We start from the raw sequence: 25957 nt of genomic DNA, 5'->3' as shown, positions 1-25957 counted from the left end.
TCTTCAGTATATTTGGTATCCTGTATATTGATTTGTGTTTTTATGTTAAAAATGTTCGAATGTGTGTGAAATCTTATGGGACTGAACTGCTAAGGTCATCAGTCCCTAAGCTTACACACTACGTAACCTAAATTATCCTAACGACAAACACACACACACCCATGCCCGAGGGAGGACTCGAACCTCCGCCGGGACCAGCCGCACAGTCCATGACTGCAGCGCCTTAGACCGCTCGGCTAATCCCGCGCGGCGTTTTTATGTTAAAGTGTACCATTTCTTTGTGTTATTCATGTCATAAGTGTATCTATTTTGTGTTTCCGTGTATGCTGTGGTGTTTGTATTCTCTGCTTGTTTTCATTTTTCTTGAGCTGTGTTTTGAACTTTTGGTTGAGTCTTCGTACTATATGGATATTGTAACCATTGTTTGTGGGTATGAGTTGTTTTGTTTGTAATTCTTGGTCATATTTTTCTTTACTGATGGGGGTATTATTTAATCTGTGTAACATGTGTCGTAAGGCCGCTATTTTTTGATTTTGCGGGACACTTCACTAACAAAACACACTACGACACTTGGCAACACTATACACTGCAAACACACACATGTTGGGCACACAATGGAAAGAGCAAGTATTGTGCTGTAATAAATGTGGGTGGAAAACGCAGAAGTCGGTCTGCTGGAGTGCGGGGACCGAATCAACACGTCTCCAGGACCACACACACAGACTAGCAAAATTGGAAATCGTAACACCAAACGATAACTTAACCTCACGAAACTTGTATTGCAAAAGTTGTTCCTAATGTGAAAAACATGAGAAAACTGACATACATATCTGCATGCTACGGTGAGCTCCTTAAGCCCAATTATAGCGAAATTCTTTATAGAAAAATTCGAAGATCAGGCATTTCAAAATGCCAACAAGTACCGAATATTTGGTTCCAGTACGTGGACGATACATCTGTCCTGTACCGGAATGGTAAGGAGGAACTAACATCTCAACGGAATCAATCCGAAGGTTCAGTTTACCTTCGAGGAGCAGCCAGGCTGTAGATTAAATTTTCTTGGCGTATTAGTTTTCAAGAAAGAAGATGGCAGCCTGGGCCACACGGTTTGCCGAAACCTCACGCACACAGGCCGTTACCTACACCGGAATTCGAAGCACCACCCACAAAGCCCGCACCTCGTGGTCGTGCGGTAGCGTTCTCGCTTCCCACGCCCGGGTTCCCGGGTTCGATTCCCGGCGGGGCCAGGGATTTTCTCTGCCTCGTGATGGCTGGGTGTTGTGTGCTGTCCTTAGGTTAGTTAGGTTTAAGTAGTTCTAAGTTCTAGGGGACTTATGACCACAGCAGTTGAGTCCCATAGTGCTCAGAGCCACCACCCACAAAACAAAGCGAGGAATCATAAAAAACATTGATGGATAGAGCAAGGAAAATATGCGAACCAGAGCTACTTGACGCAGAATTAAAACCTCACCAATGCATTGCTGAAGAATGGTTATTCGTTCGCTGAAATGAAAAGAGCTTTAAGACCACCGCGTAGAAATCATAGCGACGCTCAAGTGTCTGTGAAATCGAAAGTTTTCCTGCCTTTCATTACAGACGTTACCGACAGCACAGGAACAATCTTGCCGCGAGGGATTGGCCGAGCTGTCTTAGCCGGTTTGGTAGCTCAGCGTGTTCGGTCAGAGAGCCGGTTGGCCTCTGTAATAAAAAACTGAGTGGAAGGATCAACCACCGAACTTGAACAGGATGTCTTGCGACGTCCGCAACGACCAAACAGAATGATCAATATCGAACAAAATGCACAAAAAAAGCTGTCTAAGGCGCTGCAGTCATGGACTGTGCGGCTGGTCCCGGCGGACGTTTCGAGTCCTCCCTCGGGCATGGGTGTGTGTGTTTGTCCTTAGGATAATTTAGGTTAAGTAGTGTGTAAGCTAAGGGATTGATGACCTTAGCAGTTAAGTCCCACAAGATTTCAGACACATTTGAACTTTTTTTTTTTTTTTTGGGGGGGGGGTAAAATCTTGAAAATACAGAACATCCCGGTAATCTACAAACCCACCCGGAAGGTACAAGATGACCTAAATTTGGCCAACGATGCTCGCCAATCGCTAGAAAAAGGAGGAATTTATAGGATTACGAGTAGTTATGGGGAGGTGTACGCGGCTAATGCATGAAGAACGGTCAAAAAACGACTAGAAGAGCGCAAGGGCAACTGCAGAAGAGGGGAGATTGACAGATTAGCTGTTGCAGAACATGATTTACAGCCAGGAGACGACAACATTACTTTTGATAGGACTCAAGTACTGACAGCAGCAAGTCGATGCCACGAAAGGCTCTACAGAGAGGCCATAGAGATTGTAAAACAAAATGGTTCAAATGTCTCTGAGCACCATGGAACTTAACTTCTGAAGTCATCAGTGTGGTGTCACCGCCAGACACCACACTTGCTTGGTGGTAGCTTTAAATCGACCGCGGTCCATTAGTACATGTCGGACCCGCGTGTCGCCACTGTCAGTAATTGCAGACCGAGCGCCACCACACGGCAGGTCTAGAGAGACGTACTAGCACTCGCCCCAGTTGTACGACGACTTTGCTAGCGACTACACTGACGAAGCCTTTCTCTCATTAGCCGAGAGACAGTTAGAATAGCCTTCAGCTAAGTCCATGGCTACGACCTAACAAGGCGCCATTAACCATTTCTAGAGAGAGTCTCACTTGTATCATCAAGAATGCTGTATACAAATGATGGATTAAAGTTAAGTATTCCAGCAGCTACGTACTTTTCTTTATAGCATTCATTACGTATCCTGTTTCAGACCTCACGCCAGTCTGCGTTAGAATTAAACGCGTGCATTTCGGCCTCCTATTGCAACACAGTGTTGGCTCTTCTGCCAACACTAAAATCAGTCCCCTAGAACTTAGAACTACTTAAACCTAACTAACCTAAGGACATCACACACATCCACGCCCGAGGCAGGATCCGAACCTGCGATCGTAGCAGCCACGTGGTTCCAGACCGAAGCGCCTAGAACCGCTCGGCCACCCAGGCTGGCGATTGTAAAACAGCACAGGAATTTCAGTAGGAAGGAGGTGGGCATTAAACTGAATGACATCTGGATTCCGGTGCTGAAAAAGATGTGTACTAGTCTTCCACCGTGGGATGATGGCAACTGCGGACGACGGCAGTCGACAATGGCCAATTTTGCCCGCGTATCCAAAACATGTGACGTCAAGTCATTGCCCGGCAGCACGCGGAAGCGGAATTCTGCTGCATTCAGTAGCGATCTAGGATGTGAATCGCACGTTCGAACAAACTACGGTCTCCCTTGAAAACGTACTTTGTAGATGGGGACAAAGCGTTGGGTATACATGTGACATCCGTTCAACCACGGCATAATAGCCCGGAACGTTTTATTAATTGTGACATTCCCGGCCGTGGAAGTTGAAACTTCTTTGTTTTAAATGTGTGTGTTTGTACTTAAATTGCACAATGACTGAGAAGATGAAACTTCTACGTTATTCCATTCTGAAACAGCTGAGTAAAACTGAACGTACTAAGCCTACTTTCTCTTTACTTTTTCTTATCATGTCAACACTGACCCAAAATATTCCAGCGCAAAACCATATGACTGCTGAAAAAAATTACAACCTGACTTCAAACAATTAATTCAAAAGAATGGAACGTGACTAAAAAGAAATCTTAACAATAACCTATACATGTCATTAAGCACTTACCTCACAAAATATCTTCATTACGCGAACTACTGCAACACAGCGAGCGTCAATACTACCAGCTAAATAAAAGATTCTAACTGCTAAAGCCAATAACTACTAATAGACATGTGGTTAGCAAAGGAAAGATTTTGTTCCAAAACAAATAATGTATTTTTTACCTTAATAATGTGACATCCAGTTCCAAATAAATCGTCATTGACATCCAGTACAAAGATATATAATCATGAATAATTTTCAATCTCCAAGTCGGATACTTCCAGATCGTTAGGCTACGCTAACCAAGCGGTCTAAGGCACTGCAGTCATGGGGTGTGCGGCTGTTCCCGGCGGAGGTTCGAGTCCTCCCTCGGGCATGGGTGTGTGTGTTTGTCCTTAGGATAATTTAGGTTAAGTAGTGTGTAAGCTTAGGGACTGATGACCTTAGCAGTTAAGTCCCATAAGATTTCACACACATTTGAACATTATTGCTAACACTTGAGACCTATACGCTCCATCAATGCTAACTTCTCACATCTAACATCCATCACTGCTGGCTCTTCACCTCCAACTGCCCAACAGTACTTCCATCGATGCTGGCGACTAACTTCCAGCTGCCCAACACTACTCGCGATTAACTTCCAACAGCGAGTCCAACCAGCCACAGAGTCTCTTCCAAAGAAAGCGCAGTCAGAGATCCAATGCAAAGCGCTGCACAGCGCTGCCAACACAGAAGCAGCCCACTTACGAAGTTATATTTTCCGTACGTATTTCTGACGGCCGTTGTGGCCGAGCGGTTCTAGGCGCTCAGTCTGGAACCACGCGACCGCTACGGTCGCAGGTTCGAATCCTGCCTCGGGCATGGATGTGTGTGATGTCCGTATGTTTGTTAAGTTTAAGTAGTTCTAAGTTTTAGGGGACTGATGACCCCAGATGTTCAGTCCCAGAGTGCTCAGAGCCAGTTAAACATACATATTTCTAACCACTATACATATAAAAACAAACATGTAATACAGGCCACTGAAGATGTTTCATCAAAAAAAGAAGCGAAACGCTTATTGCAATAAACAAACTGCTTTTCATTTAGTTGCAAAGACGGAACATACCTTCATGAATTTTCAACTACGGAACGATGGAAAACGGAAATAGTGTCATTTTCTGGAATATACGAGGGCAGTTCAATACGTAATGCAACACATTTTTTTTCTCGGCCAATTTTGGATGAAAAACCGGAAATTTCTTGTGGAATATTTTCAAACATTCCCACTTCGTCTCGTATAGTTTCATTGACTTCCGACAGGTGGCAGCGCTGTACGGAGCTGTTAAAATGGCGTCTGTAACGGATGTGCGTTGCAAACAACGGCCAGTGATCGAGTTTCTTTTGGCGGAAAACCAGGGCATCTCAGATATTCATAGGCGCTTGCAGAATGTCTACGGTGATCTGGCAGTGAACAAAAGCACGGTGAGTCGTTGGGCAAAGCGTGTGTCATCATCGCCGGAAGGTCAAGCAAGACTGTCTGATCTCCCGCGTGCGGGCCGGCCGTGCACAGCTGTGACTCCTGCAATGGCGGAGCGTGCGAACACACTCGTTCGAGATGATCGACGGATCACCATCAAACAACTCAGTGCTCAACTTGACATCTCTGTTGGTAGTGCTGTCACAATTGTTCACCAGTTGGGATATTCAAAGGTTTGTTCCCGCTGGGTCCCTCGTTGTCTAACCGAACACCATAAAGAGCAAAGGAGAACCATCTGTGCGGAATTGCTTGCTCGTCATGTAGCTGAGGGTGACAATTTCTTGTCAAAGATTGTTACAGGCGATGAAACATGGGTTCATCACTTCGAACCTGAAACAAAACGGCAATCAATGGAGTGGCGCCACACCCACTCCCCTACCAAGAAAAAGTTTAAAGCCATACCCTCAGCCGGTAAAGTCACGGTTACAGTCTTCTGGGACGCTGAAGGGGTTATTCTGTTCGATGTCCTTCCCCACGGTCAAACGATCAACTCTGAAGTGATTGTACTACTCTTCAGAAATTGAAGAAACGACTTCAGCGTGTTCGTAGGCACAAAAATATGAACGAACTTCTCCTTCTTCATGACAACGCAAGACCTCACACAAGTCTTCGCACCCGAGAGGAGCTCACAAAACTTCAGTGGACTGTTCTTCCTCATGCACCCTAAAGCCCCGATCTCGCACCGTCGGATTTCCATATGTTTGGCCCAATGAAGGACGCAATCCGTGGGAGGCACTACGCGGATGATGAAGAAGTTATTGATGCAGTACGACGTTGGCTCCGACATCGACCAGTGGAATGGTACCGTGCAGGCATACAGGCCCTCATTTCAAGGTGGCGTAAGGCCGTAGCATTGAATGGAGATTACGTTGAAAAATAGTGTTGTGTAGCTAAAAGATTGGGGAATAACCTGGTGTATTTCAATGCTGAATAAAACAACCCCTGTTTCAGAAAAAAAAGTGTTGCATTACTTATTGAACTGCCCTCGTATGTATACGGTTAGGAATCTGTACGAGAAGTTATTTTATACTTTTTAGTCGTACCGAAAAACTTTCATATTAAGTACGTGAGTTTGATCTTCACGATTGTGTTTGTTCGGTGTGGTGGGTGGGTTTGTTTACCTGCCGTAACTGGAGCCAGTCCCCGCTGACGGCGTGCTGTGTGTGTCTGCCGGACAGGTGTTGCTCGCTGTCGCCGCGCGTCGCGACGCCGGGGGCCGCAGACGCCGAAGAGCCGCCCCCCGCCCAGCCCGCCCCCGGGGGCGGATGGTCGTGGCCGCAGGCGCAGCCGGGGCCGGTCCCCGGTTCGGTGCCCGAGCGCGCCGCACGTTGCCTCAGCTGCGCAGACTCGGCGCTGGGTCTGGACGAGGAGACGTGAGTAGCCACACGCCACACTACCACACACCACAGTGTTACTATTGTCATCGCTGCAACTATACGTATACACACGCGGTTTGTTCAGAAAGGAGCAGGACTTTTTTAAGGAATTTTGTTTATACCTCTACACCTCCACATCGTTGGTGTCAAACTCGAAAGCTGACATGGGACAAGCAAAATAGGTTCAGGTCTACGCGTGTTGCGAAAACAGAGGAGCAGTTCCGATTCAGTTTTCATAGAAACGTAAATTTACTCAGAAAAAGCACGACGGTTTTCGATAGACCGTAGCGCACGTCTTGTTGGACTGTCCCACTCTAGCTGCCCTGAGGGGGAGTCTTTACCTTCATGACACTCTACCCATGCTATTAGGCGACAATGCCTCAACGGCAACTCTACTTTTAAGCTTTATTCGAGAGGGGTTTTTTACACTACTGGCCATTAAAATTGCTACACCACGAAGATGACGTGCTACAGACGCGAAATTTAACCGACAGGAAGAAGATGAGGTGATACGCAAATGACTAGCTTTTCAGAGCATTCACACAAGGTTGGCGCCGGTGGCGACACCTACAACGTGCTAACATGGGGGAAGTTTCCAACCGATTTCTCATACACAAACAGCAGTTGACCGGCGTTGCCTGGTGAAACGTTGTTTTGATGCCTCGTGTAAGGAGGAGAAATGCGTACCATCACGTTTCCGACTTTGATAAAGGTCAGATTGTAGTCTATCGGGATTGAGGTTTATCGGATCGCGACATTGCTGCTCGCGTTGGTCGAGATCCAATGATTGTTAGCAGAATATGGAATCGGTGGCTTCAGGGGGGTAATGCGGAACGCCGTGCTGGATTCCAACGGCCTCGAATCACTAGCAGTCGAGATGACAGGCATCTTATCCGCTTGGCTGTAACGGATCGTGCAGCCACGTCTCGATCCCTGAGTCAAAAGATGGGGACGGTTGCAAGACAACAACCATCTGCACGAACAGTTTGACGACGTGTGCAGCAGCATGGACTATCAGTTCGGAGACCATGGCTGTGCTTACCCTTGACGCTGCATCACAGACAGGAGCGCCTGCGATGGTGTACTCAACGACGAACCTGGGTGCACGAACGGCAAAACGTCATTTTTTCGGATGAATCCAGGTTCTCTTTACAGCATCATGATGGTCCCATCCGTGTTTGACGACACGACATCGCGGTGAACGCACACTGAAAGCGTGTATTCGTCATCGCCATACTAGCGTATCACCTGGCGTGATGGTATAGGGTGCCATTGGTTACACGTTTCGGTCACCTGTTGTTCGCATTGACGGCACTTTGAACAGTGGACGTTACTTTTCAGATGTGTTACGACCCGTGGCTCTACCCTTCATTCCATCTCTGCGAAACCCTATATTTCAGCAGGATAATGCATGACCGCATGTTGCAGGTCCTATACGGGCCTTTCTGGATACAGAAAATGTTCGACTGCTGCCCTGGCCAGCACATTCTCCAGATCTCCCACCAGTTCAAAACGTCTGGTCAATGGTGCCCGAGCAACTGGCACGTCACAGTACGCCAGCCACTACTCTTGATGAACTGCGGTATCGTGTTGAAGCTGCATGGGCTGCTGTAGCTGTACACGCCATCCAAGCTCTGTTTCACTCAATGCCTGTGCGTATCAAGGCCGTTATTACGGCCAGAAGTGGTTGCTCTGGGTAATGCTTTCTCGGGCTCTATGCACCCAAATTGCGTGAAAATGTAATCACATGTCAGTTCTAGTATGATATATTTGTCCAATGAACATCCGTTTATCATCTGCATTTCTTCTTGGTGTAGGAATTTCAATGGCCAGTAGTGTATCTCTCAGTCCAAGATTAGGCGCCTGACCTTATCTAACAAGCCCTCGCCCTACCTCCATTTTTTACTCTTCCTCGCTCTTTCTGTTGCTGTTTATTCGACTTGATGTTCGTCTTCTCACTGTTTGTGTTTCTCTTGCGTTGTGTTTGTAGGTTGGACATTTTAGTATATTCCAGAGGATCTGGGTCATCACTTTTATTCTTGCTATCACCCAGCCAAGGCCATTTGCTAAATTGTTTTAACACCTTCTACCGCTTTTTTTCATTTAGATAATGTTTTCAATTTTGGCTTGCTATTGTTGTTTTCTTCTTCAGTGTGGTTACACCCATAGCTTTACACGTTTTGTTCCTTCCACGGATTTCAGGGGATAGGACTCTTTTGGGTTATTGTTTCAATCCGAGACGCCGGCCGGTGTGGCCGAGCGGTTCTAGACGCTTGAGTCTGGAACCGCGCAACCGATACGGTCGTAGGTTCGAATCCTCCCTCGGGCATGGATGTGTGTGATGTCGTTAGGTCAGTTAGGCTTAAGTAGTTCAAAGTTCTAGGGGACTGATGACCTCAGATGTCCCATAGTGTTCAGAGTCATTTGAACCAATCCGAGACCTGTTGGATTAAGGAAAAAGGGACTGATAAGTATACAGTTTAGTCCCTTTAATCTGCAAACCAAGCAACCAGCCAACAACGATACTACAAGCAGGACTTCCTATCCGTCCTTCAAAGCTTCACTTCCGGCAGCACCTCATCTCCTAACTGGCAGACTTCACGGAAATTCTCCTGTGAAACTGCGAGGACGGTCCACCCGTCGTGTTCGTATAGCTCAGTTGGTAGAGCATTTGCCAGCGAAAGGCAAAAGTGCTGAGTTCGAGGCTGGGCCCGACATAGAGTTTCGTTAATATTAATGTTTTTTTCCTGAGACTTGACGTCTCTCTTCTGCTACTATCGTACCCACGTGTGGAGAAAACTTATTCGCAATAATTACTTTCAAAACCGATCCAAGGTTAACGTCTGAAAACTCGGATCCAACACGAGGCTTATTTCCTTTCACATTTGACAATAACTGCCATATCGAATACCACTTCCAAACGTGAAAATAGTTCCATATGCAAATTCCCGATTATTTTCAAACCTGGCAGCGAATGCTTATAAAATCGAGGTAAGCCAACTTCAGTAAATGACGATTTCAAATGTGAATCTCACTGCATAGCAAAAACACTGATAAGCCAGAACTTCCTTGTTGGCATTAACTTTTTAACTGATGAAGCATAAGGCTCTGCCAACGAAAGACTACTCATAATTCGAAGTCGTGTGGTACATACACTGATCTACCATAACATTATGACCACATACGTAATAGCCAGTATGTCCACCTTTGGGAACGCATCATGTCACGGAAGCAATGAGACCTTGGTAGGTCGCTAGAGGGTTCTGACACCACATCTGCAGACAGAAGTCACCTAATTCCGATAAATTGCCTGCAGCTGTGGCCGAGCGGTTCTAGTCGCTTCAGTCTCGAACAGCGCTGCTGCTGCGGTTGTAGGCTCGAATCCTGCCTCGGGCATGGATGTGTGTGTTGTCCTTAGGTTAGTTAGGTCTAAGTAGTTCTAACTCTAGGGGACTGATGACCTCAGACGTTAAGTCCCACAGTGCTTAGAGCCATTTGAACCATTTTTGAACCGATAAATAGCGGGGAGCTCTCAAGGCACATTCAACCATACCCCAGATGTTTTCGATCGGCATGTTGGGGGGTCTTAACATAGGTCGTCGGCTGTGGAGGACCATCGTTGGGAGCGTTCAGTGCACTGCATGTTCAGACACAATTGCACTCTACCCAGCATTAAAGTCTGATGTTGATTCCACCACAGTTGCCTGTCCTGTTTTAACAGTTTGCCCAGCCAACGATGTCCGACATCTGTAGTAAGGGGTCGCCACGCAACTCTACGACTTGTGGACGCTACATGTTCAAGATACTCACCGCAACAGCTCTAGAACACCAGACTTGCAGTTACTGAAATGCTCGTGCCGAACCTCCACCCACCACAGTCTACCCTCGGTCAAACAGATCACACGGCCTTCACCGTGCTACACACGGACAGCGTGCTCACTGATACTGAATACACTGTGAGTAGTAGGACAACCTATGTACTGTCCCACTCTGCGTTGTTGCCAAATTTATTTAAGATGGCGGATCCAAAATGGTTCAAATAGCTCTGAGCACTATGGGACTTAACTGCTGTGGTCATCATTCCCCTAGAACTTAGAACTACTTAAGGGGCTCCGGAACGCCCTATACTTGCAATGTTAAAATAACGCTTATAAATTACATCTTTCCTCACAAAGTATTTGAGGTAGGAAGTTGAACTTTTTACAGATTATTTATTGGAATATGGGCTACAACTTAACACAGGGATTTTACAAAATTTTAGTTCAGTTATTAAAGATGATTTTTTTTCAATTGTAATGAAAATTCACAACATTTTTTTGCAATTTTTTATTTATATATTCAAAAATATACAGTTTTTTGGAAAAAGGCTGTGTTAAATTATGCAGAAGGTAGTGTGTAACATTTACTGAAAGTTTGAAACAAATATCTTTGGAAGATCCTTAGAAAACATGTAATTAGTATGAGAAAATAAAAGTTTTGGGAATCGAGCGACAAAGATTGGATTAACGTTTTAGTGCATTCCAGGTCCATAGGATGGATTATCTTCATCCTCTGCAAACTCCTCCTCCAGCTTCCTCTTGTTCCTCCTCCTGTTTACTCTTGCTTGTATTTCTAGACTCTTTACAGCCCTGTCTGCAACCCGAAGGCGTTCCTTGTCTAAAGCAAGCATCGCTCGTACCATGTTAGAATGTTATTATTTACAGTAATAACACATACCTTTGGCTTTCCAACATTTCTCCATTTTCTTAAAAGGCTTCAGAGGATTTCTAATAACTTTACTTTTACTCATTATTATACATCAACAAAACAGAGACTCAAGAAACAGAATTAATTACCAATATTTTCGAGATAACGACAGAGTAAATAAACATGAAACAATCGACAATCACACCAGCGGTATATATTGAACCATCACAGGTTAGCCACAACACATACTTTATCTCACATCACTACAATGTACCTGATGAACACGGACGTTAATAATAACACCATTTGACAGCAGTTTAACAGCACCACAGTGGGTCACGCCCATGTAGAACACATTTCAAAAAAAAATTTAAAAATATTTGTAGTCTTCGGAATTGAATAAAATATATATCTATTAAAAGGTAATAGTCTGCAGATTCAGAAAACGCAAAAAAGTAAAAATTGAACTTTTCATGATTTTGAGCCTTTCCAGAGCCCCTTAAACCTAACTAACCCAAGGATATCACACACATCCATGCCTGAGGCAGGATTCGAACCTGCGACCGTAGTGGTCACGTGCTTCCACACCGTAGCGCCTAGAACCGCTCGGCCACCCTGGCCATCTTAAATATATTTGGCAACAGTGCAGAGTGGGGCGGTACATAGGTTGTCCTACTACTACCGTACATGTGTCTGACTAGCAGTCATCCGTCTCCAGATGATGCTGTTATTGCCTGGACAGGTTTATATCGATGGCAGGTCGGTGGTTGTAGTCTTCTGGCTGATCAGTATATCTTCATTTGCATTTGATAAGGTCTCCATTTCATGTTTATTGTATAACGAGCGATGAAGAAGTTTCCACACAGCATACAGACCATAAGAGATATGCCAATCAGGCAAGATAGCCATGAGCATTGAGGCAATCATTCCACTGAAGCAGTAAGCTGAAGATGTCCGTCTGATAAAACACCATGTCCTGCGGCGGGAGGAAGTCCTTGATTGCCTGCTCCGCACCCTCGTACGATGAGAATCGTCGACCCTTTGATACCCTTGCTAAGGGACCAAAGGCTTGATAATCGCATGGGGAGAGACCAGAACTATAGGGCGGGTGCTCATGTGTCTCCCACTTTAGGTGGCGCTACTTCTGCGTTTTGACGTTTGCTGTATGGTGAAGTGCGCCATCATGAAGCATCAGCGCATACGTGCTGCCCAATACACTTCCTTCATTCTCGGATTGATGTCTACCGATGTTAATCCTTCGGCAGCCCAGAAAAGAATAACAGTACATTCGTTCTGTTGGACGCATTTGATAATAACGTCACCATAGTTCAGTTTTCTACATTTCCTGCACGCACTTCCGAAAGACATCATTGCCATACTAACCCCTTGTCTAAATGTCGGTACTTATGTACCCGCATCAGAGTCGCGCTACGTTGCATATATGCTGCATCAACGGCCTCGAACGGAAACTTCCTGGTCGCCCCTTACGTACGTTGAAGAGAACAACGGACCTGACTGCAGCGCATTGAAGGGAGCAGAATCTCCTCTGGTACTGTTTTGAGTCCCTCATGTGGTAGTCGCCCACCAAAATACAGGGCTATTACAAATGATTGAAGCGATTTCATAAATTCACTGTAGCTCCATTCATTGACATATGGTCACGACACACTACAGATACGTAGAAAAACTCATAAAGTTTTGTTCGGCTGAAGCCGCACTTCAGGTTTCTGCCGTCAGAGCGCTCGAGAGCGCAATGAGACAAAATGGCGACAGGAGCCGAGAAAGCGTATGTCGTGCTTGAAATGCACTCACATCAGTCAGTCATAACAGTGCAACGACACTTCAGGACGAAGTTCAACAAAGATCCACCAAGTGCTAACTCCATTCGGCGATGGTATGCGCAGTTTAAAGCTTCTGGATGCGTCTGTAAGGGGAAACCAACGGGTCGGCCTGCAGTGAGCGAAGAAACGGTTGAACGCGTGCGGGCAAGTTTCACGCGTAGCCCGCGGAAAATTGGCTCATGCCACAACTGGAGACCGACAGCGCCGACTTCATCTGTCAATGCTGCATCTGTCGAATGCTGCATCGTTCATGGATGTGTGTGATGTCCTTAGGTTAGTTAGGTTTAAGTAGTTCTAAGTTCCATGGGACTGATGACCTCAGAAGTTAAGTCCCATAGTGCTCAGAGACATTTGAACCATTTGAACGAAAAAGAACACGAAAAAACCGGTGTACGATAATGCAAATAATTTAGCGATGTAATTTTTAGGTGAGCGTTTAACCAAACAAAGCAAATTGCAAATATTGTAATTCTTAGACCTACTGCAGTTAAATTATTATAAATTTCATATTGTACTTTACAGAAATAGAAAAATTTTACACACAGAAGATGACACATAGATGTCGAAACAAGTCTGGGTAAATACGAAAATCAACAAATTGTGTTTGTGTAAGGCTGATTTCGAATGGATGCATAAATTTTCTCGATTTCACAATCCCAAAGAATGGTTCAAATGGCTCTGAGCACTATGGGACTTAACAAAAAAAATGGCTCTGAGCACTATGGGACTCAACTGCTGAGGTCATTAGTCCCCTAGAACTTAGAACTAGTTAAACCTAACTAACCTAAGGACATCACAAACATCCATGCCCGAGGCAGGATTCGAACCTGCGACCGTAGCGGTCTTGCGGTTCCAGACTGCAGCGCCTTTAACCGCACGGCCACTTCGGCCGGCCGGACTTAACATCTGTGGTCATCAGTCCCCTAGAACTTAGAACTACTTAAACCTAACTAACCTAAGAACATCACACACATCCATGCCCGAGGCAGGATTCAAACCTGCGACCGTAGCGGTCACGCGGTTCCAGACTGAAGCGCCTAGAACCGCACGGCCACATCGGCCGGCTCACAACCTCAAATGCAGTGGTCAGCACTGTTTCAAAATTTACAGAAAGCTTTCTGAATCTGATGTGATCATAAATGCGCCTTCTTGTCGCCCACGTAAGTATAAAAAAGGCATTTTTCCAATCTATCATTAACAGAGCTTTGGAAGTGCCCTTTGAACCCATTGGTGCCCAGAGGGAGTTAGATATTTTAAAGCAAATTGCCACAGTCAATCATTTTAACACTAACGTAGTGGGCACTTTATTTCAGAAATTACAACAGCCTAACTGTACTTGTGCAGCAGAAATTAAAACAGCCTAACAGCCCGTTTGTAGCTCATAATAGAAAATCTTCAAAAATGACTATGTGGGAACTGTCTCAGATAGAAAAAAAGGTTACTTAATTCATTCTAGTGACCATTGCTTTCACTACTAGCAATCTACTACAAACTAAACTGAATCATACGATTGGCAATTGCAGTAATAGGTATTTAAATTCAGGGTTATATAAAGTATTATGCGAAGACTTTGATAACCAATATATTGGCAAAGACAGGAAGAAATTTTGCCTTGCAGTTTCAAAAAAAGCACTCGAGATTGTTTTTATTTGCTGATTATCATTTTACATCGATCGCTGGTTTTCTTCAGTTACAAATGCATTTTTGGAATGTCGCGTGTAAGCTCTGCACGTGGTCCTCGGAAGGCGATATTGGCACCCCTGATCTACATCAGTGTTAAACCCTTTATTATAATCCCCGCTAGACATTCTACACTCCTCCAAGCCAGTATCTCACAGGAGAGCGCTTTTAGCCTCATCTGTGCTTGTAGACCGACGGCCGATTAAAATTTTCTTGTAAGCGTAGGCTTCCGCGGCCGTTGTCATCTTCAATAAAATTCTTCAGGTTATCAGACCGCATCGTCATAATTTAAAATGCGCCAACGTTTCGGCCAGCGTTGCAGCTAGCCTTCATCAGGGCCTTAAGTTAAACGTAAGGCCCCGATGAAGGCTAGCTGCAACGCTGGCCGAAACGTTGGCGCATTTTAAATTATGACGATGCGGTCTGATAACCTGAAGAATTTTATTAAAATTTTCTTAATTTTTCGAAACAGAAAAATGTCACATGGAGGCAGCGTCTGTAGTGGTCACACATCCTATTCAAATCACGTCCCGCCTTTTGTGTTGTCCTTGGAACCACCATGAATCATGGTAACTTAAGTGTAGTTATTGTCTTCGAATGAATGCGTCATATCTGTTCATGTTATTAGTTACCTCTTGCACCACAGAGTAGCAGTTGTTTCTATCATTGGTCCACGTTTCATCGAGCTACGTTACTTCACACACCATGCGAAAGTTACTTTCGTCCTCAAGTTTTGCACAAGAGTGTACGATTTAACATTGGCAGGGCCTCGTGACAGAGAAGATATTTATAGAATGAGACTTTCACTCTGCAGCGGAGTGTGCGCTGATACGAAACTTCCTGGCAGATTAAAACTGTGTGCCCGACCGAGACTCGAACTCGGGACCTTTGCCTTTCGCGGGCAAGTGCTCTACCAACTGAGCTACCGAAGCACGACTCACGCCCGGTACTCACAGCTTTACTTCTGCCAGTACCTCGTCTCCTACCTTCCAAACTTTACAGAAGCTCTCCTGCGAACCTTGCAGAACTAGCACTCCTGAAAGAAAGGATATTGCGGAGTGAAAGGCAAAGGTCTCGAGTTCGAGTCTCGGTCGGGCACACAGTTTTAATCTGCCAGGAAGTTTCATATCAGCGCACACTCCGCTGCAGAGTGAAAGTCTCATTCTGGAAACATCCCCCAGGCTGTGGCTAAGCCATGTCTCCGCAATATCCTTTCTTTCAGGAGTGCTAGTTCTGCAAGGTTCGCAGGAGAGCTTCTGTAAAGTTTGGAAGGTAGGAGACGAGGTACTGGCAGAAGTAAAGCTGTGAGTACCGGGCGTGAGTCGTGCTTCGGTAGCTCAGTTGGTTAGAGCACTTGCCCGCGAAAGGCAAAGGTCCCGAGTTCGAGTCTCGGTCGGGCACACAGTTTAAATCTGCCAGGAAGTTTCAAGATATTTATAGTCTGAGAGGATGAATTGGGATGGATATGTGACGCTTGCTGCAGAGATATCTGATATTAATCTTTTTTGTACATCTACATCTACGTAGATTTTCCGCAAGTCACCCTACGGTGCGTGGCGGAGGGTACCATGTACCACCACTATTCATTTCCTGCCCTGTTCCACACGCATCTAGAGCGAGGGAATAGCGACTGTCTATATGCCTCCGTATGAGCCCTGATTTCTCGAATCTTATCTTGGTGGTCTTTACGCGCAATGTATGTTGGCGCCAGTAGAAATTCGGGACTCGGCTTCAAATTCCGGTACGCTAAATTTTGTCACAGTGTTCCTCGAAGCGAACGTCGTCTTCCCTCCGGGGATTCCCATTTGAGTTGCCAAAGCACCTCCGTAACACTTATGCGTTGTTTTAACCTACCGGTAACAAATCTAGCAGAGTGCCTCTGAACTAGTGCGATGTCTTTCTTCAATCCGATCTGGTACGGATACCAAAACACTCGAGCTGTACTGAAGAACAGGTCGCAGCAACGTCCTATATGCGGTCTCCTTTACAGGAGAACCACCCTTCCCTAAAATTCTCCCAATAAACCGATGTCGACCATTCACCTTCCCTACCACAGTCTTCAAACGCTCGTACATTTCATATCGCTTTGCAGCGTTATGCCCAGGTATTTAAACGACTTGCCTGTGTCAAGCAGGGCGCTAGTAATACTGTTACTGGACACAACGAACCGCACAGCCCGCCTTCCGCAAACATTAGTATTCAATGAACTGTGTACAAAGCCAGACCAACAGGCATTACATGCATTGACCAAAAAAGGATAGTGGTATGTAATATATAAACCATATAAGCCATTAATTGCAACTTTTTGTGACATCATCTAACTATTTACCTGTTGTATTCTTTGCATTGAGAATGGCTAGTTTCTACGAGGGCAGTTCAATAAGTAATGCAACACACTTTTTTTCTGAAACAGGGGTTGTTTCATTCAGCATTGAAATACACCAGGTTATTCCCCAATCTTTTAGCTACACAACACTATTTTTCAACGTAATCTCCATTCAATGCTACGGCCTTACGCCACCTTGAAATGAGGGCCTGTATGCCTGCACGGTACCATTCCACTGGTCGATGTCGGAGCCAACGTCGTACTGCATCAATAACTTCTTCATCATCCGCGTAGTGCCTCCCACGGATTGCGTCCTTCAGTGGGCCAAACATATGGAAATCCGACGGTGCGAGATCGGGGCTGTAGGGTGCATGAGGGAGAACAGTCCACTGAAGTTTTGTGAGCTCCTCTCGGGTGCGAAGACTTGTGTGAGGTCTTGCGTTGTCATGAAGCAGGAGAAGTTCGTTCAGATTTTTGTGCCTACGAACACGCTGAAGTCGTTTCTTCAATTTCTGAAGAGTAGCACAATACACTTCAGAGTTGATCGTTTGACCATGGGGAAGGACATCGAACAGAATAACCCCTTCAGCGTCCCAGAAGACTGTAACCGTGACTTTACCGGCTGGGGGTATGGCTTTAAATTTTTCTTGGTAGGGGAGTGGGTGTGGCGCCACTCCATTGATTGCCGTTTTGTTTCAGGTTCTACATCTACATCTACATTTATACTCCGCAAGCCACCCAACGGTGTGTGGCGGAGGGCACTTTACGTGCCACTGTCATTACCTCCCTTTCCTGTTCCAGTCGCGTATGGTTCGCGGGAAGAACGACTGTCTGAAAGCCTCTGTGCGCGCTCTAATCTCTCTAATTTTACATTCGTGATGTCCTCGGGAGGTATAAGTAGGGGGAAGCAATATATTCGATACCTCATCCAGAAACGCACCCTCTCGAAACCTGGCGAGCAAGCTACACCGCGAAGCAGAGCGCCTCTCTTGCAGAGTCCGCCACTTGAGTTTGTTAAACATCTGCGTAACGCTATCACGGTTACCAAATAACCCTGTGACGAAACGCGCCGCTCTTCTTTGAATCTTCTCTATCTCCTCCGTCAACCCGATCTGGTACGGATCCCACACTGATGAGCAATACACAAGTATAGGTCGAACGAGTGTTTTGTAAGCCACCTCCTTTGTTGATGGACTACATTTTCTAAGGACTCTCCCAATGAATCTCAACCTGGTACCCGCCTTACCAACAATTAATTTTATATGATCATTCCACTTCAAATCGTTCCGCACGCATACTCCCAGATATTTTACAGAAGTAACTGCTACCAGTGTTTGTTCCGCTATCATATAATCATACAATAAAGGATCCTTCTTTCTATGTATTCGCAATACATTACATTTGTCTATGTTAAGGGTCAGTTGCCACTCCCTGCACCAAGTGCCTATCCGCTGCAGATCTTCCTGCATTTCGCTACAATTTTCTAATGCTGCAACTTCTCTGTATACTACAGCATCATCCGCGAAAAGCCGCATGGAACTTCCGACACTATCTACTAGGTCATTTATATATATTGTGAAAAGCAATGGTCCCATAACACTCCCCTGTGGCACACCAGAGGTTACTTTAACGTCTGTAGACGTCTCTCCGTTGATAACAACGTGCTGCGTTCTGTTTGCTAAAAACTCTTCAATCCAGCCACACAGCTGGTCTGATATTCCGTAGGCTCTTACTTTGTTTATCAGGCGACAGTGCGGAACTGTATCGAACGCCTTCCGGAAGTCAAGAAAAATAGCATCTACCTGGGAGCCTGTATCTAATATTTTCTGGGTCTCATGAACAAATAAAGCGAGTTGGGTCTCACACGATCGCTGTTTCCGGAATCCATGTTGATTCCTACATAGTAGATTCTGAGTTTCCAAAAACGACATGATATTCGAGCAAAAAACATGTTCTAAAATTCTACAACAGATCGATGTCAGAGATATAGGTCTATAGTTTTGCGCATCTGCTCGACGACCCTTCTTGAAGACTGGGACTACCTGTGCTCTTTTCCAATCATTTGGAACCTTCCGTTCCTCTAGAGACTTGCGGTACACGGCTGTTAGAAGGGGGGCAAGTTCTTTCGCGTTAGAAGTGATGAACCCATGTTTCATCGCCTGTAACAATCTTTGACAAGAAATTGTCACCCTCAGCCACATGACGAGCAAGCAATTCCGCACAGATGGTTCTCCTTTGCTCTTTACGGTGTTCGGTTAGACAACGAGGGACCCAGCGGGAACAAACCTTTGAATATCCCAACTGGTGAACAATTGTGACAGCACTACCAACAGAGATGTCAAGTTGAGCACTGAGTTGTTTGATGGTGATCCGTCGATCATCTCGAACGAGTGTGTTCGCACGCTCCGCCATTGCAGGAGTCACAGCTGTGCACGGCCGGCCTGCACGCGCTAGATCAGACAGTCTTGCTTGACCTTGCGGCGATGACGACACACGCTTTGCCCGACGACTCTCCGTGCTTTTGTCCACTGCCAGATAACCGTAGACATTCTGCAAGCGCCTATGAATATCTGAGATGCCCTGGTTTTCCGCCAAAAGAAACTCGATCACTGCCCGTTGTTTGCAACGCACATCCGTTACAGACGCCATTTCAACAGCTCCGTACAGCGCTGCCACCTGTCGGAAGTCAATGAAACTATACGAGACGAAGCGGGAATGTTTGAAAATATTCCACAAGAAATTTCCGGTTTTTTCAACCAAAATTGGCCGAGAAAAAAAATGTGTTGCATTACTTATTGAACTGCCCTCGTAGCTGAAATCTAGACCTGCCAATAAAAATTCCAAAGGACGACTGATAGCTGAAATCTATTATTTACGAATCATTACAGGTTTGTTCTTCCTACTCATCCACATTAACTAACATTTTTCTACATTTAGATCTAGCTGCCATTCCTCACACCAATTAGAAATTTTCTCCAAGTCGTCTTGTATCTTCCTAGTCATTCAACTTCGACACCTTACCGCACACCACAGGATCGTCAGCAAACAACCGCACGTTGCTCCCCACCCTGTTCACCAAATCGTTTATGTGTACAGAGAACAACAGCAGTGCTACCACTGTTCCCTGGGACACTTCCTGTGATACCCTTGTCTTTGATGAACATTCGCCGTCGACGCAGCGATGAATCCGGTGGAAGCGGTCGTCGTGACGCAGCACTACTTCTTACGTGGTACTGATGCCGCCTAAGACTTAGCGCATCCTCTCTGCGGTGTGACGTTACAGAAACACAGTGCGGAAGACGAGCAGTAGTCTGCAGACGTTCACGGTATTCGTAGATCTGCAGGACGTCCGCTGCGTGTTTGCTTCGCTGGCAGGCGAGAATAGTGCGCGCCATGTACTCTCGCTGCCCCTCATTAACAGTATGGCGACTCCAACCCCCAAATATGGGCAGATGTTGTCTAATGCATCCATGATAGAATTTTAATACTGTTACGAGAAACCTTCGTTCTACGATTCGTCTAGTATGGAAGTGCAACGCAAGTGTATATAGGTGTATCTATACTTCGCTATAGCGATAGCTCTATAACGTTTCAATTCACAGTCCCAAATGTGTCTGAAATGTGTTGTTGTTGTGGTCTTCAGTCCTGAGACTGGTTTGATGCAGCTCTCCATGCTACTCTATCCTGTGCAAGCTTCTTCATCTCCCAGTACCTACTGCAACCTACATCCTTCTGAATCTGCTTAGTGTATTCATCTCTTGGTCTCCCCCTACGATTTTTACCCTCCACGCTGCCCTCCAATACTAAATTGGTGATCCCTTGATGCCTCAGAACATGTCCTATCAACCGATCCCTTCTTCTGGTCAAGTTGTGCCACAAACTTCTCTTCACTCCAATCCTATTCAATACTTCCTCATTAGTTATGTGATCTACCCATCTAATCTTCAGCATTCTTCTGTAGCACCACATTTCGAAAGCTTCTATTCTCTTCTTGTCCAAACTATTTATCGTCCATGTTTCACTTCCATACATGGCTACACTCCATACAAATACTTTCAGAAATGACTTCCTGACGCTTAAATCTATACTCAATGTTCACAAATTTCTCTTCTTCAGAAACGCTTTCCTTGCCATTGCCAGTCTACATTTTATATCCTCTCTACTTCGACCATCATCAGTTATTTTGCTCCCCAAATAGCAAAACTCATTTGCTACTTTAAGTGTCTCATTTCCTAATCTAATACCCTCAACATCACCCGACTTAATTCGACTACATTCCATTATTCTCGTTTTGTTTTTCTTGATGTTCATCTTATATCCTCCCTTCAACACACCATCCATTCCGTTCAACTGCTCTTCCAAGTCCTTTGCTGTCTCTGAAAGAATTACAATGTCATCGGCGAACCTCAAAGTTTTTATTTCTTCTCCATGGATTTTAATACCTACCCCGAATTTTTCTTTTGTTTCCTTTACTGCTTGCTCAATATACAGATTGAATAACATCGGGGAGAGGCTACAACCCTGTCTCACTCCCTTCCCAACCACTGCTTCCCTTTCATGGCCCACGACTCTTATAACTGCCATCTGGTTTCTGTACAAATTGTAAATAGCCTTTCGCTCCCTGTATGTTACCCCTGCCACCTTTAGAATTTGAAAGAGAGTATTCCAGTCTTAAATGTATCTTAGGAAATCTTGGTATGGGATCCTACCATACTTCTGATTGCCTATGTTAACCCTACACTATATGAATTTTAGTGTTAGCTGCCAATCGTTTAGCAACGTCATGCATGCAGACAGTCCGCAGCTCGTGGTCGTGCGGTAGCGTTCTCGCTTCCCGTTCCCGGGTTCGATTCCCGGCGGGGTCAGGGATTTTCTCTGCCTAGTGATGACTGGGTGTTGTGTAATGTCCTTAGGTTAGTTAGGTTTAAGTAGTTCTAAGTTCTAAGGGACTGATGACCTCAGAAGTTAAGTCCCATAGTGCTCAGAGCCATGCATGCAGAAGTACCGCACTCTATAACAAGCAACACTTTTACAAGAGCACAGCAAACAAGAAAATCTTTGAATAAATACATTTCCTCAACCAAACATTTTTTGAGATATTTCGTTTTGAATCTGAATTTCGTTCACATATTGGTTTCAACTTTTGAAATAAGTCTGAAGATATTAAAATAAGTCTACATGATACACAGCTCAACAAAGGTTTGGAATATCATAGAGTTTAGTATAGTGACTTCTTATAGTACACCCATTCCGGTGATCCTAGCATGCTGAAGAAACCTATTCATGGGTTGTAAACTGAGCACACGAGTTATCATCCATCGAGATGAAACTGTCACTAAAATGTTGACTATAAGGAACCACTATTGGTTGTAGAATCTCGTCCCTGTATCGTAGAGCAGTGAGATTGCCCACAGCAAGCGCGGAATGTCACATCATATACTGTGACCTATGATGAAGGAGAACAGGCAGATTCCACATTTCTAGATTTCCGGAAAGCAGCGCCCCATTGCAGGCTGTTAATGAAGGTGCGGGTATGTGGGCTGGGGTCACTGATGTGAGAGTGGCTGGAGAACTTGTTGAGTAACAGAACCCAGTATGTTTACCTCGACGACGACGATAGTTCATCAGAGACAAGGGTACCGTCAGGCGTACCCCTGGGAAGTGTGTTAGGATTGCTGTTGTTCTCTATATACACATTAATGATTTGGCGGACAGGGTGGGTAGCAATATGCGGTTGTTTGCTGGTGATGCTGTCGTGCACGGTATGTTGTCGAAGTTACGCGTCTGTAGAAAGATATAAAGCCGCGTACACACTGCCACTGAAAACATGTTTCTGCCGGAAACATTGTTTTCTGCGATGTTTCGCCAATGTTTCCGACTTTGTTTCTGGTCTCTGTTTCCGTCCACACTGGCGGCAAACATTTCTCGTGTGTTCACGCCGTCTGCAGTGCCCCTTGTGTTATTGTGTTCGTATCGTCTGCTGCTGCGTTATGTCTGGTGTCGAAGAAACAATAATGATATGCGGAGCTGCATTATTAATGCTAGAAGGTTTACACAAACAAAATGAAAGGCGTCCTCGTCGTTGGTGGAGAAAAACATTCTATATAAGAACTGGCGGAAATAACCTGCTACGTGAGCTGAGTATGGAAGACGGCTCCCAATAGTCGAAATGTGGTTAAGATTGAGTGCCTGTAGAGACTAGGCTTCCATCCAGGTGCAGTTGGTTGGTTGGTTGGTTAAAGGATTAAAGGGACCTTTGGCTCATGTACATCGTCCAAGAACTGCAGCAGCCGATAGCCGAACCAGTTCGAGTTATATGCAGTGTCTGCACCACTACCAGATGGTCTGTTGGCAATAATTTTTCTTTTCTCGCGCCTGTACGCAACCACGAGCGATCGTATTTTCTTCTCAACACTTCCCTTGTCAGTGCCAAAAGCTGCTGCATTTTTGCAAGTGCGTCGTGTTTTTTAACGGTATTTTTGTAATCCTTGCTCCGGACGTTCCATAAACAATCCTCCCCCTGGTACATTGCAATTAAATCGACAATTTGTTGCCTTGACCACTCCATTATTCTACAAAAACAAAGCGAAAACGAAAACGACAGTAAACAGAACACCGCTAAAAAGTTGACGACACACACACACATACGCTAGCGCCGTGCAGCGGTGACAAGTGGTAGCTAGCCGGAAACATTGTTTCCTTTGATCTGTACCGACACTGCTACGGATAGATGTTTCTGTGTTTCCAAACATGTTTCGAAACATGTTTCCAAATGGTGTCCACATCAAGCTACCGGAAACATGTTTTGAAAACATGTTTCAGTCTCAGTGTGTACGCGGCTTAAGACGACCTAGACAAAATTTCCAATTGGTGTGGTGAACGGCAGCTAGCTCTGAATGTGGAAAAATGTAATTTAAGGCGGATGAGTAGGAAGAACAAACCAGTAATTTTCGGATACAGTGTTTACTAATGTCCTGCTTGACACAGTGCAGTCGTTTAAATATCTGTGGGTAACGTTGCAAAGCGACGTGAAATGGAATGAACGTTTGAGAATTGTGGTAGCGAAGGCGAATGGTCGACTTCGGTTTATTGGGAGAATTTTAGGAAAGTGTGGTTCACCTGCAAAGGAGACCACACGTAGGACGCTGGTGCGACCTATTCTTGAGTATTGTTCGAGTGTTTGGGATGCGTACCAGGTCGGATTGAAGGAAGACATCGAAAGGAATTCGGAAGTGAGCTGCTGGGTTCGAGCAACACGTAAGTCCTGCGGACATGCTTCGGGAACTCAAATGTACAACCTCGGAGGGAAGGCGACGTTCTTTTCGAGAAATACTGTTGAAAAAATTTAGATAACCGGCATTTGAAGCTGACTGCCGAACGATCTACTGCCGCAAGCATACATTGAGCGTAAGGATCACGAAGATAAGATTCGAGAAATTAGAGCTCATATGGAGGCATACAGGCTATTTGTGAGACAGGAATGGAAGTGACTATTAACGGTACAGGGTACCCTCCGCCTCGCACCATACGGTGGCTTGCAGAGAGTCTATGTGGATGTAGATGTAGAGAGGTGAACGGTGGCCCGATATAAGCCCACCTCAGAACATCACTCCACCACCACCTTGAGTTCCAGGCGGTCCATATTACTGAGTTGTCTCCAAACACATTGTCTGCTTCCAGAATGAGATTTTCACTCTGCAGCAGAGTGTGCGCTGATATGAAACTTCCTGGCAGATTAAAACTGTGTGCCCGACTGAGACTCGAACTCGGGACCTTTGCCTTTCGCAGGCAAGATGCTCTACCAACTGAGCTACCGAAGCACGACTCACGCCCGGTACTCACAGCTTTACTTCTGCCAGTACCTCGTCTCCTACCTTCCAAACTTTACAGAAGCTCTCCTGCGAACCTTGCAGAACTAGCACTCCTGAAAGAAAGGATATTGCGGAGACATGGCTTAGCCACAGCCTGGCGGATGTTTCCAGAATGAGAGCTGTGAGACCGGGTGTGAGTCGTGCTTCGGTAGCTCAGATGGTAGAGCACTTGCCCGCGAAAGGCAAAGGTCCCGAGTTCGAGTCTCGGTCGGGCACACAGTTTTAATCTGCCAGGATGTTTCACATTGTCTGCTGTTGTCAGAGTACAAACATATCCGAGTTTCGTGTGTAAACGACACCCGACGTCATCGTTCCTGGGGCGCTCATTCTACATGATTTCCTACCTACCAGTAACGGAGTGAGCGGTGTTGTGGTGTACGATGTGCTGCTTGCCACGGCCGTCGGGAATGGAACTTGGCATCGTGCACTTTTCTCCTAACAGTTTGATGTGATACACGACGCCTCTTCGAAGCCCGAATTCAGTTCTGGGGCACTCAGCCCACGGTTGCTTTGACTCTAAAGTCGGATACGCCGATCGTCCTGCGCACATGTCGACCGTGGACGGCCTGTGCGGTGTTAAATCCTCAATACTATCTGTCAGTGGGAACCGATTCCATGTAAGCACCACATCATTTCGACTCCCATACCGACTTCGGAAACTTCCCTTGGTGACAAGCGTTCTGCGCCTAACGTGATGATACGGATCCCGATCATTAGTCGCTAATCTCTTTCGTGGCCAGATAGATGTTCATTCTATTGTTCCACAGATGTGTCTAGTGACTCCCTATCGGCGCTATGATTTCCTGAAATGCTGCAATCCATTAGATTGCGGGGTTGTACCCACAGGAAGCGCTTGTGGTAACTGTGTGCACATTTCCTTCTTGTATGTTAACCGGGGACCTAGGAACGACGGAGAGGCTCCGTCCCCGCCGCAGCCGCAGTGGTCCACA

The 25957-nt window shown here is 45.6% G+C and overlaps 1 protein-coding gene across 1 annotated transcript in view; it reads left to right on the top strand.

Annotated features, from left to right (window-relative positions):
- LOC126106729 (uncharacterized) overlaps positions 1 to 25957 on the top strand; it is a 167628-nt gene that overhangs the window by 130977 nt on the left and 10694 nt on the right. Inside the window, exon 5 of the mRNA XM_049913107.1 lies at positions 6406 to 6600. Coding sequence (XP_049769064.1) covers positions 6406 to 6600 — 195 coding nt within the window. The remainder of the gene's footprint in view (positions 1 to 6405; positions 6601 to 25957) is intronic.

Source organism: Schistocerca cancellata, chromosome 10, assembly GCF_023864275.1.
Source record: "Schistocerca cancellata isolate TAMUIC-IGC-003103 chromosome 10, iqSchCanc2.1, whole genome shotgun sequence".
NCBI lineage: Eukaryota > Metazoa > Arthropoda > Insecta > Orthoptera > Acrididae > Schistocerca > Schistocerca cancellata.
Note: the sequence above shows the minus strand (reverse complement) of the source record. Positions and strands in the feature narration are given on the sequence as shown.